The sequence below is a fragment of the Engystomops pustulosus genome, chromosome 11, assembly GCF_040894005.1.
Source record: "Engystomops pustulosus chromosome 11, aEngPut4.maternal, whole genome shotgun sequence".
NCBI lineage: Eukaryota > Metazoa > Chordata > Amphibia > Anura > Leptodactylidae > Engystomops > Engystomops pustulosus.
In genome coordinates, this window is record NC_092421.1 from 70,858,515 (window position 1) to 70,876,586 (window position 18,072).

Here is an 18,072-nt window from a genome sequence, read left to right on the forward strand (position 1 = left end):
GAGGGCACTATTACCTATGAGAACACATAGAGGGCACTATTACCTATGAGAACACATAGGGGGCACTATTACCTATGAGAACACATAGGGGGCACTATTACCCATGAGAACACATAGGGGGCACTATTACCTATGAGAACACATAGGGGCACTATTATCTATGAGAAGACATAGGGGGCACTATTACCTATGATAACACATAGGGGGCACTATTATCTATGAGAAGACATAGGGGGCACTACTATCTATGAGAACACATAGGGGGCACTATTACCTATGAGAACACATAGGGGGCACTATTACCTATGAGAACACATAGGGGGCACTATTACCTATGAGAACACATAGGGGGCACTATTATCTATGAGAAGACATAGGGGGCACTATTACCTATGAGAAGACATAGGGGGCACTATTACCTATGAGAACACATAGGGGCACTATTACCTATGAGAAGACATAGGGGGCACTATAACCTATGAGAACGCATAGGGGGCACTATTACCTATGAGAACACATAGAGGGCACTATTACCTATGAGAACACATAGGGGGCACTATTACCTATGAGAACACATAGGGGGCACTATTACCTATGAGAACACATAGGGGCACTATTACCTATGAGAACACATAGGGGGCACTATTACCTATGAGAACACATAGGGGGCACTATTACCTATGAGAACACATAGGGGCACTATTACCTTTGAGAACACATAGGGGGCACTATTACCTATGAGAACACATAGGGGGCACTATTACCTATGAGAACACATAGGGGGCACTATTACCTATGAGAACACATAGGGGGCACTATTACCTATGAGAACACATAGAGGGCACTATTACCTATGAGAACACATAGGGGGCACTATTACCTATGAGAACACATAGGGGCACTATTACCTATGAGAACACATAGGGGCACTATTACTTATGAGAACACATAGGGGGCACTATTACCTATGAGAACACATAGGGGGCACTATTACCTATGAGAACACATAGGGGGCACTATTACCTATGAGAACACATAGAGGGAACTATTACCTATGAGAACACATAGGGGGCACTATTACCTATGAGAACACATAGGGGGCAGTATTACCTATGAGAACACATAGGGGGCACTATTACCTATGAGAACACATAGGGGGCACTATTACCTATGAGAACACATAGAGGGCACTATTACCTATGAGAACACATAGAGGGCACTATTACCTATGAGAACACATAGAGGGCACTATTACCTATGAGAACACATAGAGGGCACTATTACCTATGAGAACACATAGGGGGCACTATTACCTATGAGAACACATAGAGGGCACTATTACCTATGAGAACACATAGGGGGCACTATTACCTATGAGAACACATAGGGGCACTATTACCTATGAGAAGACATACAGGGCACTATTACCTATGAGAACACATAGGGGGCACTATTACCTATGAGAACACATAGAGGGCACTATTACCTATGAGAACACATAGAGGGCACTATTACCTATGAGAACACATAGGGGGCACTATTACCTATGAGAACACATAGAGGGCACTATTACCTATGAGAACACATAGAGGGCACTATTACCTATGAGAACACATAGGGGGCACTATTACCTATGAGAAGACATAGGGTGCACTATTACCTATGAGAACACATAGGGGCACTATTACCTATGAGAACACATAGGGGGCACTATTACCTATGAGAAGACATAGGGGGCACTATTACCTATGAGAACACATAGGGGCACTATTACCTATGAGAACACATAAGGGCATTATTACCTATGAGAAGACATAGGGGGCACTATTACCTATGAGAACACATAGGGGCACTATTACCTATGAGAACACATAAGGGCACTATTACCTATGAGAAGACATAGGGGGCACTATTACCTATGAGAACACATAGGGGGCACTATTACCTATGAGAACACATAGGGGGCACTATTACCTATGAGAACACATAGGGGCACTATTACCTATGAGAACACATAGGGGGCACTATTACCTATGAGAAGACATAGGGGGCACTATTACCTATGAGAACACATAGAGGGCACTATTACCTATGAGAACACATAGGGGGCACTATTACCTATGAGAACACATAGGGGGCACTATTACCTATGAGAACACATAGAGGGCACTATTACCTATGAGAACACATAGGGGGCACTATTACCTATGAGATCACATAGGGGGCACTATTACCTATGAGAAGACATAGGGGGCACTATTATCTATGAGAACACATAGGGGGCACTATTATCTATGAGAACACATAGGGGGCACTATTACCTATGAGAACACATAGGGGGCACTATTACCTATGAGAAGACATAGGGGGCACTATTACCTATGAGAACACATAGGGGGCACTATTACCTATAAGAACACATAGAGGGCACTATTACCTATGAGAACACATAGGGGGCACTATTACCTATGAGAAGACATAGGGGGCACTATTACCTATGAGAAGACATAGGGGGCACTATTACCTATGAGAACACATAGGGGGCACTATTACCTATGAGAACACATAGGGGGCACTATTACCTATGAGAACACATAGGGGCACTATTACCTATGAGAACACATAGGGGCACTATTACCTATGAGAACACATAGGGGGCACTATTACCTATGAGAAGACATAGGGGGCACTATTACCTATGAGAAGACATAGGGGGCACTATTACCTATGAGAACACATAGGGGGCACTATTACCTATGAGAACAAATAGGGGGCACTATTACCTATGAGAACACATAGGGGCACTATTACCTATGAGAACACACAGAGGGTACTATTACCTACGAGAACACATAGGGGGCACTATTACCTATGAGAAGACATAGGGGGCAGTATTACCTATGAGAACACATAGGGGGCACTATTATCTATGAGAACACATAGGGGGCACTTTTACCTATGAGAACACATAGAGGGCACTATTACCTATGAGAACACATAGGGGGCACTATTACCTATGAGAAGACATAGGGGGCAGTATTACCTATGAGAACACATAGAGGGCACTATTACCTATGAGAACACATAGGGGCACTATTACCTATAAGAACACATAGGGGGCACTATTATCTATGAGAACACATAGGGGGCACTATTACCTATGAGAACACATAGAGGGTACTATTACCTACGAGAACACATAGGGGGCAGTATTACCTATGAGAACACATAGGGGGCACTATTATCTATGAGAACACATAGAGGGCACTATTACCTATAAGAACACATAGGGGGCACTATTATCTATGAGAACACATAGGGGGCACTATTATCTATGAGAACACATAGAGGGCACTATTACCTATAAGAACACATAGGGGGCACTATTATCTATGAGAACACATAGAGGGCACTATTACCTATAAGAACACATAGGGGGCACTATTATCTATGAGAACACATAGGGGGCACTATTACCTATGAGAACACATAGGGGGCACTATTATCTATGAGAACACATAGAGGGCACTATTACCTATGAGAACACATAGAGGGCACTATTACCTATAAGAACACATAGGGGGCACTATTATCTATGAGAACACATAGGGGGCACTATTATCTATGAGAACACATAGAGGGCACTATTACCTATGAGAACACATAGGGGGCAGTATAACCTACGAGAACACATAGGGGGCAGTATAACCTATGAGAACACATAGGGGGCTCTATAACCCTATAGGACCGCTATTATCTCTTTCCCACAATCCTCTTTACTATTATGGGGTCTGTTGGGTTTTCTGTTACCTAATTCCCTGCTCTAAACAAATATTTCCCCCCAACAATAGTCCTCTATTATACATATTGATATGTTTCCAAGATATTTTTAATTATTATCTATTTTCATTGCACATTTATTTGACAATATTTGCTATCCTCATGCATGGCCTATAAGTGAGCAGCAGGGGGCGCTCGTGCCTCACGCTTTAGCACTGGAGGTCACGTGACCCTGGGCTTGCGCTCATTTTCTATAATTTGTGATAAAATAAAATGCGAGGAGGAGGAGGATGGAGGCTCCGCAGCCGATTACTGCAATTATATGTAATTAGTAGCAGGTGGGGGAGAGGAGATGAGAAGGCGGCGAAACCAAAACATGTGCCCGATGCCCATATACTAGGCAAATCATAGGGGTATATTAGGGGTTAAGCAGATATTTAGGAAGAAGGTAAAGATTAGGCTTGCAGCTTTCCCCGTTCAGGGGCTGATTTGGTATTTTGGGGTTTGGTGACTCCCATCACTACTTTCCATATCGGATTTGGGAACTTTAACGTGATCATTAAATACCAGAAACATCGCCATGCGCTACTTAGTGGCTCTACACAGGGACAATCAACCAAGGGGTAATAAAAGAGCAACACATCCTCTGCCCACAAAACTTCACTTGCTGGGCCACTTTAGGACAGGGGGCCCTGGGCAAATGCCCAGTTTGCCCCCCATAACACCGTCTGGTTACAAGACTGATCATCTAACAGACTGTGAGTTATTCTATTGTTATGTTGTGTCCTGAGATGTTCGGCTGGAGGCTGGTGTCTTCTCTTCTTTTGGTCCTAGTCGCAGCATTCATAGTCTGACATCTTAAAGGGATATTCCCACTTATTACAAATTAATGTTATTGTTAGTATGATGAAAAATGATACACTTTTTCCTAAATACTTTCTGTATCAATTTCCAGTTTTGTAGATCTCTGCTTGCTGACATTCTTTAGGAATTTTCATTTCTTATTTCCAGTGGACAGAAATCTGAGCATGGTCACACAGGTGCAGCTCTGATTACTGTCTGTGATATAACAAGCCGTGCACCTGTGTGACCATGGTCAGATTTCTGTCCACTGGAAATAAGAAATGAAAATTCCTAAAGAATGTCAGCAAGCAGAGATCTAGAAAACCGTGAGGAATTGATACAGAAAGTATATTGGAAAATTGTGTCATTTTTCAATATACATAACATTAATTTGCCAAAGTGGGAATAGCCCTTTAAGCTCTAGTGTTAAACTGGTCCAACCTCTCTTGTGAGAGATAATTGCCAGCTCCGGTGTCCAGCCTGAGACTCTACCACACAGATCAGTGTTGGATTGTGGGTAGCGTGCAAGGCTTCTGAAGTTTTTTCTATCAGTTTCCTGGAGAAGTTCGAAAAATCGCTGAAAAAGCAATAACTAAGGGAATTGCTTGTACAGCACTTCCATTCAAGGGACACATCTTTTAAAGAACTTCCCTGCAGAAGTCAGAAGTCATTTTAAGAAAATGACGGCTCAGAGACTAATACACTTTTGGTTCTGTGTCATCACAAGAACACCCAACCCACGACAATGACGGGTGCAGACGTATATCACACTGATATCCTTGTTGGGAGAAGGGCCCAATCCACACAGAAAAAATAGCAGTTTTATGCATTAAAATTGTTAGATAGGAGCCTTATTGTAGATTTTTGTATTGGGGCCCAGAAGGTAGAAGCCACGTCTCTGCCTCCATGATTCCCAGAATCTGAGTTTCCTGTCTTCTGCTTTCGGCTCTACTTTCCCACCAGGGATCTTTTCCTTTGTTTTTACATATCACCAACGCACATTTTTAAAGGAAGGAGGCAGGATCTGAGACATTCCTTCTAGCACATACATTCTGCAGTCACATACCAGCCCTCCACATCTGACCACCAGGGGGAGCGTGCGAGACCAAGGAATGTAAATAGATACAAAGAGAACGTAAGTATTATATAATTGTTATAAAAGACAACACAAGATCTAGATGATGTAATTGCAGCATAATAAAACATCAAATCTATGAGAAATAAAAACATATCAATGGTTAAAAATAATAACTGTCCCCAAAAGGAATAAAGTCACTAAAATACTGCCCCCTATGTACAAGGATATAACTACTATAATACTGCCCCCTATGTACAAGAATATAACTACTATAACACTGCCCCCTATGTACAAGAATATAACTACTATAATACTGCCCCTATGTACAAGAATATAACTACTGTAATACTGCCCCCTATGTACAAGAATATAACTTCTATACTACTGCCCCTATGTACAGGAATATAACTACTATAATACTGCCACCTATGTACAAGAATATAACTACTATAATACTGCCCCCTATGTACAGGAATATAACTACTATAATACTGCCCCCTATGTACAAGAATATAACTACTGTAATACTGCCCCCTATGTAGAAGAATATAACTACTATAACACTGCCCCCTATGTACAAGAATATAACTACTATAATACTGCCCCATATGTACAAGAATATAACTACTATAATACTGCCCCCTATGTACAGGAATATAACTACTATAATACTGCCCTCTATGTAAAAGAATATAACTACTATAATACTGCCCCTATGTACAAGAATATAACTACTATAATACTGCCCCCTATGTACAGGAATATAACTACTATAATACTACCCTCTATGTACAAGAATATAACTACTATAATACTGCCCCTATGTACAGGAATATAACTACTATAATACTACCCTCTATGTAAAAGAATATAACTACTATAATACTGCCCCTATGTACAAGAATATAACTACTATAATACTGCCCCCTATGTACAGGAATATAACTACTATAATACTACCCTCTATGTAAAAGAATATAACTACTATAATACTGCCCCTATGTACAAGAATATAACTACTATAATACTGCCCCCTATGTACAGGAATATAACTACTATAATACTACCCTCTATGTACAAGAATATAACTACTATAATACTGCCCCCTATGTACAGGAATATAACTACTATAATACTACCCTCTATGTAAAAGAATATAACTACTATAATACTGCTCCCTATGTACAGGAATATAACTACTATAATACTGCCCCCTATGTACAGGAATATAACTACTATAATACTACCCTCTATGTAAAAGAATATAACTACTATAATACTGCCCCTATGTACAAGAATATAACTACTATAATACTGCCCCCTATGTACAGGAATATAACTACTATAATACTACCCTCTATGTAAAAGAATATAACTACTATAATACTGCCCCTATGTACAAGAATATAACTACTATAATACTGCCCCCTATGTACAGGAATATAACTACTATAATACTACCCTCTATGTACAAGAATATAACTACTATAATACTGCTCCCTATGTATAAGAATATAACTACTATAATACTGCCCCCTATGTACAGGAATATAACAGGTATAATGCTGCTCTTATTTTGTGCTTGTGTACAGTTATAGAAGGAAAAATGCCTAAAATGAAAGTTTATTTTCATGTAACCTATAAATAACCAGCCTATAATCTTTGCTGTGGGAGATGTTGGCCGGCGCCGGTCTTGTTATCAGGAGATAATAGTTATTTTGTGTGTTTACACTTCTGGGAAATTATTTGTTTGTGACACTTTTCTATAATCCGGTCAAATGTGACTTGGCACAGAGCTGGGCTGATATTAGAACTGGCTGCCGGTCTCTGGTTTGAACCCATGTGTTGTGCACAGCGGTGGCCAAACTGTAGACGCATCCATTGAGTCACTCAGATCACTCAGTGCAGGGCCGGTGCTACTTCTGTGCCGACAGACAAGGAGTCCTTGCACCATATTTCTGTATAATGGATTGACCCATGCATGCATCGTGTTCAGTCCATAAAGCTGCATCAACCTACGGATCCATTTCCACAGGTTCCGAATGCTCCTCTGCATCTGGCCTTGGTCCCCATTCACACTAATTCTTATATATAGACAATGGGGCAGATTTACTTAACCGGTTCTGTCGCGATATCGTGGTGCGTTGTCCGACGAGGATTCGGGTCTGCCGCGATTCACTAAGATCGTGCGCCCGAGTTCCTGCATCCGTCGCTTCTGTGCCGAGGTCCGCCGGAGTTCACTTCTTCTTCCTGGTGCTTGTAAGTGCGTGTATTGCGACACAATTCTAAATGTTAAATCTTGCGTGCTGTCCGAATCCGGTTGTCCGACGGTCCGGTTGTCGCGTGCAAGCCATTGCCGAAGCGCCAAAATCTGATCACGCGTGCCAAAACCCCGGGGCAATTTGGCGCAAAACAGAAATTGTTGGGAAACCCGACAAAAATGCGCTCCGCGGACCCTTAGTAAATGAGCCCCAATGTGTCTGTTCTATTTCCCTTGGCATAACAGACATCCATACCCACAGGGCGGTGACGTTGTCTATAATGTCCATTCCTTTGTCAGTGTTCAGTCCAGGAAATCCGGCGCTCATGTGGTCCGTAATTCACTTATCTATCTATCTTTGCTGCAGTTCTTCTGGAGAAGGAATTCTTCCCTAGCTCCTAATCACTGTAGCCCTTTCTGTGATTGCCCTTAGACCCCCAGAGGTCTCCATAGGTCTTGACACTAAGGCACCTCTGTAGGAGACTCAAGTCCGCATCAAGTCCTCACCATATGAAAGCTGAACCCACCAGATCAGCCCATTTCTTTCCGCAATCAGATAGTAGAATCTGCATGAGCCTCCTGCTCTGTACTGGATGTCCAACCTCGGACCCACTAGAGCAGTGGTGGCGAACCTATGGCACGGGTGTCAGAAGTGGCACTCAGAGCCCTTTCTGTGGGCACCTGCGCCATCACCCCAACGTAGAGTTTGCCAGACAGGACTCAAAGCCTCCCGCAGTCCCAGGCTGCCCAGGACCCTGGAAGGAAGCTACAATGATAATCCTAAACTTCTTCTCCTTCCTTCTACTGTATTGGTGTCCTCAGGTGCCTATACAATTTAAACATGTGACAGAGCAGGGAGTAATAAGTTACTGTTTAAATTGTCGAATCAGCACTTTTTGGGCACTCGGCATCTAAAAGGTTTGCCATCACTGCACTAGAGATAGCCTGTTTATTATTTTTCAGTTGCTTAGTAAGATCTTCATAGTCTACAACCTTCATGGCATGTACACTCTACAACCACAGGATTGTAAAAGTTTGGAAGGTGTAAGGCAAGATAAAAATATAGACTATGGGTCTGGAGGACGTGGCTTGTCATATAACGTGGTGGCCATGTGGGATTAGCAGGGTCAAGCCCATCATTGAGGTAGCTCCAGTAGGTCCATAGAGGAAACATGATGTGTAGCTTCTGAGACTCCACCATTCAGTTGGTAATGTCTCTATATTTTTTCTATAATCTTCAACCCCTGGGACTCAGGAAACTATTTCTGTCCTTGTGTGACCCCATTTTTACTCCATAATGAACCCAAAGAATGGCTTTCCACCTTACATAACCCACTCCTTCCTAGCACAGACGTACATGCTCTGCACATTCTGCACTGAAGTCTCGACAATGAAGTCTCCAAGGAGGTGCTGACTGTAAGAGACTGGGATTGTGATCAGTGCTCGGTGGATCCTGGCCCCAGGTCCTCACACCTGAGCCGCACCGTAAGATCAGCCCCAGGGAGAACCAACATATTCCTGTAAGGGCCAGCGAAGGGAAGAAGTGACTTTATCATTGGCTACAGTATTATTAGGGATTTTCTTAGGGAAAGCTACAACACAGGGTGGTTAGAAAGGAAGAGAACATACATATTATATATTGTACGTAGGGACAGTATTATAGTAGTTATATTCTTGTACATAGGGGCAGTATTATAGTAGTTATATTCCTGTACATAGGGGGCAGTATTATAGTAGTTATATTCTTGTACATAGGGGCAGTATTATAGTAGTTATATTCCTGTACATAGGGAGCAGTATTATAGTAGTTATATTCTTGTACATAGGGGGTAGTATTATAGTAGTTATATTCCTGAACATAGGGACAGTATTATAGTAGTTATATTCTTGTACATAGGGGGTAGTATTATAGTAGTTATATTCTTGTACATAGGGGGCAGTATTATAGTAGTTATATTCTTGTACATAGGGGGTAGTATTATAGTAGTTATATTCTTGTACATAGGGGGCAGTATTATAGTAGTTATATTCTTGTACATAGGGGGCAGTATTATAGTAGTTATATTCTTGTACATAGGGGGCAGTATTATAGTAGTTATATTCTTGTACATGGGGGCAGTATTATAGTAGTTATATTCTTGTACATAGGGGGCAGTATTGCAGTAGTTATATTCTTGTACATAGGGGGCAGTATTATAGTAGTTATATTCTTGTACATAGGGGGCAGTATTGCAGTAGTTATATTCTTGTACATAGGGGGCAGTATTATAGTAGTTATATTCTTGTACATAGGGGGCAGTATTATAGTAGTTATATTCCTGTACATAGGGGGCAGTATTATAGTAGTTATATTCTTGTACATAGGGGGCAGTATTATAGTAGTTATATTCCTGTACATAGGGGGCAGTATTATAGTAGTTATATTCCTGTACATAGGGGGCAGTATTATAGTAGTTATATTCTTGTACATAGGGGCAGTATTATAGTAGTTATATTCCTGTACATAGGGGGCAGTATTATAGTAGTTATATTCTTGTACATAGAGGGCAGTATTATAGTAGTTATATTCTTGTACATAGGGGGTAGTATTATAGTAGTTATATTCTTGTACATAGGGGGTAGTATTATAGTAGTTATATTCTTGTACATAGGGGGCAGTATTATAGTAGTTATATTCTTGTACATAGGGGGCAGTATTATAGTAGTTATATTCTTGTACATAGTGGGCAGTATTACAGTAGTTATATTCTTGTACATAGGGGCAGTATTACAGTAGTTATATTCTTGTACATAGGGGGCAGTATTGCAGTAGTTATATTCTTGTACATAGGGGGCAGTATTATAGTAGTTATATTCTTGTACATAGGGGGCAGTATTATAGTAGTTATATTCTTGTACATAGGGGGCAGTATTATAGTAGTTATATTCTTGTACATAGTGGGCAGTATTATAGTAGTTATATTCTTGTACATAGGGGCAGTATTACAGTAGTTATATTCTTGTACATAGGGGGCAGTATTGCAGTAGTTATATTCTTGTACATAGGGGGCAGTATTATAGTAGTTATATTCTTGTACATAGGGGGCAGTATTATAGTAGTTATATTCTTGTACATAGGGGGCAATTTTTATTGTAAAAACCAACAAAATACAATTAAACAAAATCATAAATACATTCTTCTGTATACACAATTAGGAATCAAACAAATATAAACTCAGAGTAAATGTAACTTAGAGTCCATAGCTGCTGCTGGAAAGGAAAAAGAAGAAAACTAAATCAATAAATATAGAAATTATACACCAGATATATTCCTCCATAATTTCCTATTTCTCTGGTCTTTCCTGATTTCCAGTGATTTTATCCACCTTAGCTCAGACAATATTTGGGATACCACAGCCATGTAGTTATAGTCCTCACTATGCAGGGACACCCGGGTTCTGGCGTGCCATTGGTAATACTTTATCACTGTTATTATGAGATACATGGTTCCCGGATCTATAATACCATCTGGAGATGGGACGCCATAGATGATGTCCGGGTACTGGAGGAATTGTAGCCTCGGGATGTTCAGCAGGTCAGATACTTCCTTCCAGATTTTCCTCCCTCCCCAGCACTCAGAGATGAAATGCTCCATCGTCTCCTCCTGCTGACACCCCAGGGGACACTTCCTATCTGCCACAATCACAAACTTTAGGTTCCCTCTAACAAATAACTTCCCATGTAGTGACAACCAAGAGATATCAAACAACTTGGGGGGAAGTCGCTTCGCATTGAGAAACCTGAGACTCTTCTGTAAGGTGGTGGTCACACAGTCTCTTAGAGCAAGTGGTGAGTGGTAGAAAGCCCGACATATCCTAGTATAGAGATCCCTCCTGGTGTTACTGACAATGTAGGACTTCTCCAGCTTCCACATCCTGACACACTTCAGACCATATACCAGATACTGGGGGAGGAAGCCAGGAGTCCATCGGCCCCTCTTGAGACTGCTGCCTCGCACCCAAGACTCTGCAAAAGGCAATATCCAGTCCCTGACACTACTTACCCACAGGAGACCATTGTTTGAGTCCAGGCAACCAAAATTGACTTTCAGAAACATGGAGTCAAAGAAAACCCTTGGATTTAACATATCCAGTCCACCCTCTCTCCTCTGCAGGTAGGTGATCCCTCTTTTTACTGGGTTCAACCTGTTCCCCCATAAAAGCTGGAAGAACAGGCTAAAGAGCCGAGCGGAGAAAGATTCTGGCAAAGGAAATACGACAGAGATGTAGAGGAAGACAGGGACCAGGTAAGTCTTCAGAGTAACCCTTTCTCTATAGGTCAGCCTCCAGTTCTTCCATCGCTGAACCTTTGCATTTCCGGCTTCCAACTTCTCCTCCCAATTTAGTGTAGAATTATCTTCCCTCCCAAATTTAACCCCAAGGATTTTAATATGGGTGGAGGCCTTGGTGAATTGTGGCAGATCAAAGCCAGGAGCAGTATCCAATGTCCAGAAAGCCTGACTCTTCTCTAGGTTGACCAGAGACCCGGAGGCCTCTGAGTAACTTCTGATGGCTGCAGACAACATCTCCACCTCACGAGGTTCAGATATCACCACAGTGACATCATCCGCGTAGGCGACTACCTTCAAAGGCAAGCAATGGGGGACAGGCACCCCCTGAAAATCACACCGCTGCAGTGATCTCAGGAACGGGTCGATAGCAAACACATACAGCAGTGGACTCAGGGGGCAGCCCTGTCGCACCCCTGCCTCTACTTCAAAAGTATCCCCCTGCCAACCATTGATCAGAGGAAAGCTCTTCGCCTCTCTGTACAAAGTTCTCAGCCAATCTATAAATTGTCCCGGAATACCGTACTTTGACAAAGTGGCCCATAGATAATCATGGTCAACCCTGTCAAAGGCTTTAGCCTGGTCCAGACCTACAACATATCTCCCACACCTCAGAGCTTTACATCTCTCAAACATCTCTCTAATCGAGATGACTGCTCCAGAGATGTTCCGCCCTCTTACCGTGCCGTACTGAGAGCCTGCCAACAGTGCCGGGGACAAACAGACTAATCTAGAGAATAGAATTTTTGCCAGAATTTTCCTATCAACATTCAAGAGGGCGATCGGCCTCCAGTTCTTGATGTCACTAGGCTCCTTACCTTTAGACAGCAGAATAAGGGAGGACACTCTCATGGATGGAGGCATCAGGTGATTTTTTAGACAATTGGTAAACACATCCACAAGGATCGGGGCTAAGAGTTCCCTGAACTTCTTATAGAATTCTGCTGTAATACCGTCAGGACCTGGTGCCTTCTTCAGATGTAACTTATCAATGGCCTCTTTAACCTCCTCCTCTGTTATTCCTGCTGTCAAATGAGAAAAGTCCAAATCTCTAGTGTCAGGGCCTGGAGTTGCCTCCAAGAATTGAGCCATTTTGTCTTTATCCAAAACCTTCTTCTGAAATAACTCAGCATAGTAGGATCTCACCACCCCCAGGATACCCTCCCGAGATTCCTGCAAAACTCCCTGGGAGTCAGTCAGACCTGTGATCGATTTCTTAGCCACACGTTCCCGGCAACTCTCATATGGATCTGGTGTGACTAAGTTTCCATAGTCACGCTCCACAACCAGGGACGTGTAGCGGCTGTACTGATACTGCTTTATTTCAGATTTCAGTCGGTCAATCTTTTGTTTGTCATCCCCACCCGCCAAATAGAGTGACTCCAATTCTTTCCGCAGCTTGAGATACTGGCCGTACTTACTCTTACCCTTCTTTACTGACAGTCTCTTTAAGAGGGACCGGATCTCCTCCTTGACATCCTCCCACCAGTCAGATATGTGGTTATAGAAATACACTCTCTCCAATTCCCCCTGTATAAGAGAGTGGACTTGCTCCTGGACAAACACATCTTCTAATAGGGTAGAATTTAGTCTCCACAAGCCTCTTCCTATATCTGGCCGTTCTGTATTACCCAAGTAGAAGTAAAGGGCCAGGTGATCCGAGTATGGGACAGACTTCTCACTTCTATCCCCAATGACCTCCGAGGGACTCACCAGCGCTAGGTCTATTCTGCTATACCTCCCAGCACAGGAGTAGGTAAATTTGGGTACCACAAAGACATCAGACAAACCTGACTGTGCTATAATATCATTTAAGACCTTAGAGTCCCTAGCAAGAGGCCTACCAGTGGGTCTGTCACTCAATGTCCTAGTGGCGTTGAAATCACCCGCCATGATGACTGGGAGAGATGTAAATAAATAGGGCTTCACATCATTAAATAGATTGACTCTGTCAGTCACTGTCTGTGGACCATAGATATTGATAAGCCGGAGCCTTCTACCTCGGATAGTAACCTCCAGCACCAAACATCTTCCCATCGACACCTCGGTTAGTCTGTGAATGGTGACATCGTGGGTATTAAACAGTATGGAGACCCCGGCACACGGCTCCACAGACAGTGACCAGATGGACGGCCCGGAGCGCCATTCTCTCTCTGCTTCTTTTAACAAACTAAGACTATTAAGATGAGTCTCCTGTAGGAAAAAGACATCGGCATCGAGATAATGTAGATGTTCATACACCGCATGTCTTGTCCTTCTTGCTCTAATGCTGTTGACATTGCTAGATATTATTTTCAGATTAAAGTTCGCCATTAGAGCTATAACAAGAAGCAGAGAGAGTGTCCCCATCATCATAAATCTGGATCAGATCCCTCCTCTTCACCACCCGTCTCCATGTCTGATTCAGACTCTGGCCCCACCCTATGGGGTCTCCGTTTTGAGGGGGGGTCACCATCGGGATCCTCATCATACTCTGCCACCATCCTCTGCAGTTCCTTCTCTAGCTCCTCCTCTGCGTCTGACTCTGAGAGGACACTGAATCTATTCACAGTCATGGTCATGTCTGTTCCACTGTCCACTCTGATCTTTGATGACTTGTGAACTGTGGTCCACTCACCCTCAGGCTTCCGGGTGGACCTGTCTTTTTTCCTCCTCTTATTAGCAGATGTTGTGGCTGGAGAGGGAATGAGCACTGAGGGCGGTGCAACCTGCTGGACTACTTCCATGTCTCCCTCTGTGGTTTGGGTCTGAGGCTGGTCTGGTGTTGGTACAGCATCACTTGATTCCAGGACCTGATGAGGTTCTGGCGTAGCCTGATCTGACCCTAATAACAAAGCCTCCTCCTCCCCCAGGTCATCTGCCCCTGCCAATAGGTCTTCATCAGGGAAGCTCTTACATATGTTGTGCCAGGCATTGGGACAATCCCTGTGGGCATGGCCGATCTCACCGCACAGGTTACACCTGATGTTCTGGCAGTCCGCACTCACATGGCCGATATCCCCACACAGGCTGCACTTGACCACAGAGCAATTACTGGCGATGTGACCGACTCTACCGCATTTGAAGCATCTACGGTGCTGACCTGGATAGAAACATATCCCCTTCTCCCGGCCAATGAAGAAGGAGTTGGGCAGATGCTGGGTTATGTTGTTATATTGTCTTAATTTCACCAGGACCTTCCACCCTCCTGTCCAGATCCCGTCCTCATCCCGGGTCTTGGTGAGCTCTGACATGAGGTCACAGTGCCTCTTGAGCCAGATGACAATATCCTGTTGGGGAACAGACTCATTCCAGAAGATGACTGTGACAGTGACTGTACCAAGTTTAGAGATGGGGATGAAGCTGAAATTATTCCACCCCTCTGCATCTCTAAACCTGGGGAAGATGGCCCAAAAGCGGTCCAGGTTGCCCATCAGCTTAAAGCTCACGTCATATCCCTGGCGATCGGGGAGGTTAATTACAGCCAAAATGTCACTTGGCGAGAAACCCATTTGTTCACACAATAGCGACCTGACCACAAACCGCCTGTCAGGTAGGTCCTCCTTGGCCCCTTTGTGCCTAAATCTCACCACATTCCTCCTCTTAAATGCCTGACCGGTGTAATGAGAGCCGGATGAAAAAGATGGTGCACCCCGGCTCCAGGCGTTGCCAGAAGAAGACTGGTGAGGGCCAGTACCCTGCTGTGTCTTGGGGCGCTGCGGGGCTCCTGCACTCTGAGGGTCTGATACCTCAGCAACTAGAGGGGGGAAGTCCTGAGCATCAGACTGTACTACCCCCTCCCCACCATCAGCCTCCATACACTGCTCTGCCTGCTCTATGGCAACATCCCACACAGACTGCGCTTCCCCTGTTGGAACATTATCACACACAATGGTATTATCAGGAGGAGATACAGATGCATCAGCATTATCACCAACATTGGGGGCAGCAGCATCACAGACAATAGGGGCAGCAGTATCACAGATATTAGAAACAGCATTATGCACTGATGTATGAGCAGTATCAGGCACTGAAGTCCCATCAATGTCAGTACAATCAGTCCCAGCAGAGTCCTGATGATCCTGCTCAGATGCCACAGTGTTACCTTCAGGATCAGGTGCACAGTCCTGCTGCAATGAGCCATCATCTGGGACTTGTGGTGCTTGTTCTCCGCTACCATCAGGCAGATGTCCACGTTGCACGCTGAATGCTGGGACATGCGGTGTTTGCTCTGCTCTGGTAACATCAGAGGGACGGCTGTGATCCTTCTGCTGATTGCAGGCTGCTGGGACTTGTGGTGCTTCTGCTGTGGATGGTTGCTGTTTCATGGCTTTATCTTTCTTGTAGAGATCCCCTTGCTGGTATGGGAAAGTCGCAGGCTGGAGTATAGGTTTCCCCTTGGTCTCAGTTGCCGGATTAGATGCCCCTCCATGATGTCTCTGGGCCTGGAAGCGCTCCTGGTTCCTGTAGGTCTCTGCCAGGGGACCCATCTGCTCCAGGACAGCCTCAGTCTGGGCGACATTGTCAGCGAGATGCTTGGCCAGGGTGGTCAGCTTCTTGTCTAACAGCTCATGTCTCTCCGGGTTTGCTGCCTTGAGATTGTAGGCACAGTCAATGTTTTTTTGTAGCAGCAGTTTTTGTTCCTTCAGGTTTCCCAATCTCTTTACCAGTGTTGGGATCTGATCAGCCAGGAGGAGCTCAGGTGCACGCTCAGCCGCTGCACATGGAGTTGCTGCAGGTTTCTTACAGGTGGTAGGTGATGGCACTCTGCTGGGTCCGGGCCTCTGCGCCACTGTTGGGTTCTGGCGCGCTGTGGCTCTTACTGCTGGGGGGTGACACTGTCCAGTAGCAGCACTTGTGGCAGCCTGAGGCCTCCCTGTTAGTTTGGTCTCGGCCTTGCTGCCTCCACTCCCATACCTTGTGCGCTCAGAGCGGATCAGCACAGGCTGCTGCAGGTTCTCCAGCAAGGTCTGCTTCTCCAGAGATGTCCTCCTCTGCCTGGCTGATGGAGGTGTACACGGCACAGGTGAGGCTGGGGCTGGAGGCTTCCTCTGCTCTTGCACAACCTGCTCGCTCCTCTGTCCTGGATGACCCGACATTGTGTTCCCACTCACTGGCTTTTGCTGCACATTCACACTGGTAGGTGATTTCACCAAACTGGAACTTACTGCTGCTTCTTTCTTCACAAACTCTTCATTCTTTACATGACTGCTTCTGGCTGAACTGCAGCCGCTGACATGACTTACTGAACCGGAGATTTTAGGATTCTCATCCATTAGTTTTGGTGTCTGGGAGTTATTTCCCAGAGAAGGCCTTGGAGCCTGGGCCTTGCATGGGGAACTTCCCCACCCAGGGTGGCCCCGCCCTGGGCTAGCTCCAGACATGAGGAGACCTCAGGAGCTCACACTGCACACAACCTCTCAGCAAGGGGGCAGTATTATAGTAGTTATATTCTTGTACATAGGGGGCAGTATTATAGTAGTTATATTCTTGTACATAGGGGGCAGTATTATAGTAGTTATATTCTTGTACATAGTGGGCAGTATTATAGTAGTTATATTCTTGTACATAGGGGGCAGTATTCTAGTAGTTATATTCTTGTACATAGGGGGCAGTATTCTAGTAGTTATATTCTTGTACATAGGGGGCAGTATTCTAGTAGTTATATTCTTGTACATAGGGGGCAGTATTATAGTAGTTATATTCTTGTACATAGGGGGCAGTATTCTAGTAGTTATATTCTTGTACATAGGGGGCAGTATTCTAGTAGTTATATTCTTGTACATAGGGGGCAGTATTCTAGTA

At 44.0% G+C, this 18,072-nt stretch overlaps 1 protein-coding gene across 1 annotated transcript in view; it reads right to left on the reverse strand.

Annotated features, from left to right (window-relative positions):
* LOC140105474 (alpha-2-macroglobulin-like protein 1) overlaps positions 1 to 8,289 on the reverse strand; it is an 81,354-nt gene extending 73,065 nt beyond the window's left edge. The window contains exon 1 of the mRNA XM_072129425.1: positions 8,218 to 8,289. Coding sequence (XP_071985526.1) covers positions 8,218 to 8,289 — 72 coding nt within the window. The remainder of the gene's footprint in view (positions 1 to 8,217) is intronic.
* Positions 8,290 to 18,072: the final 9,783 nt, after the last annotated feature.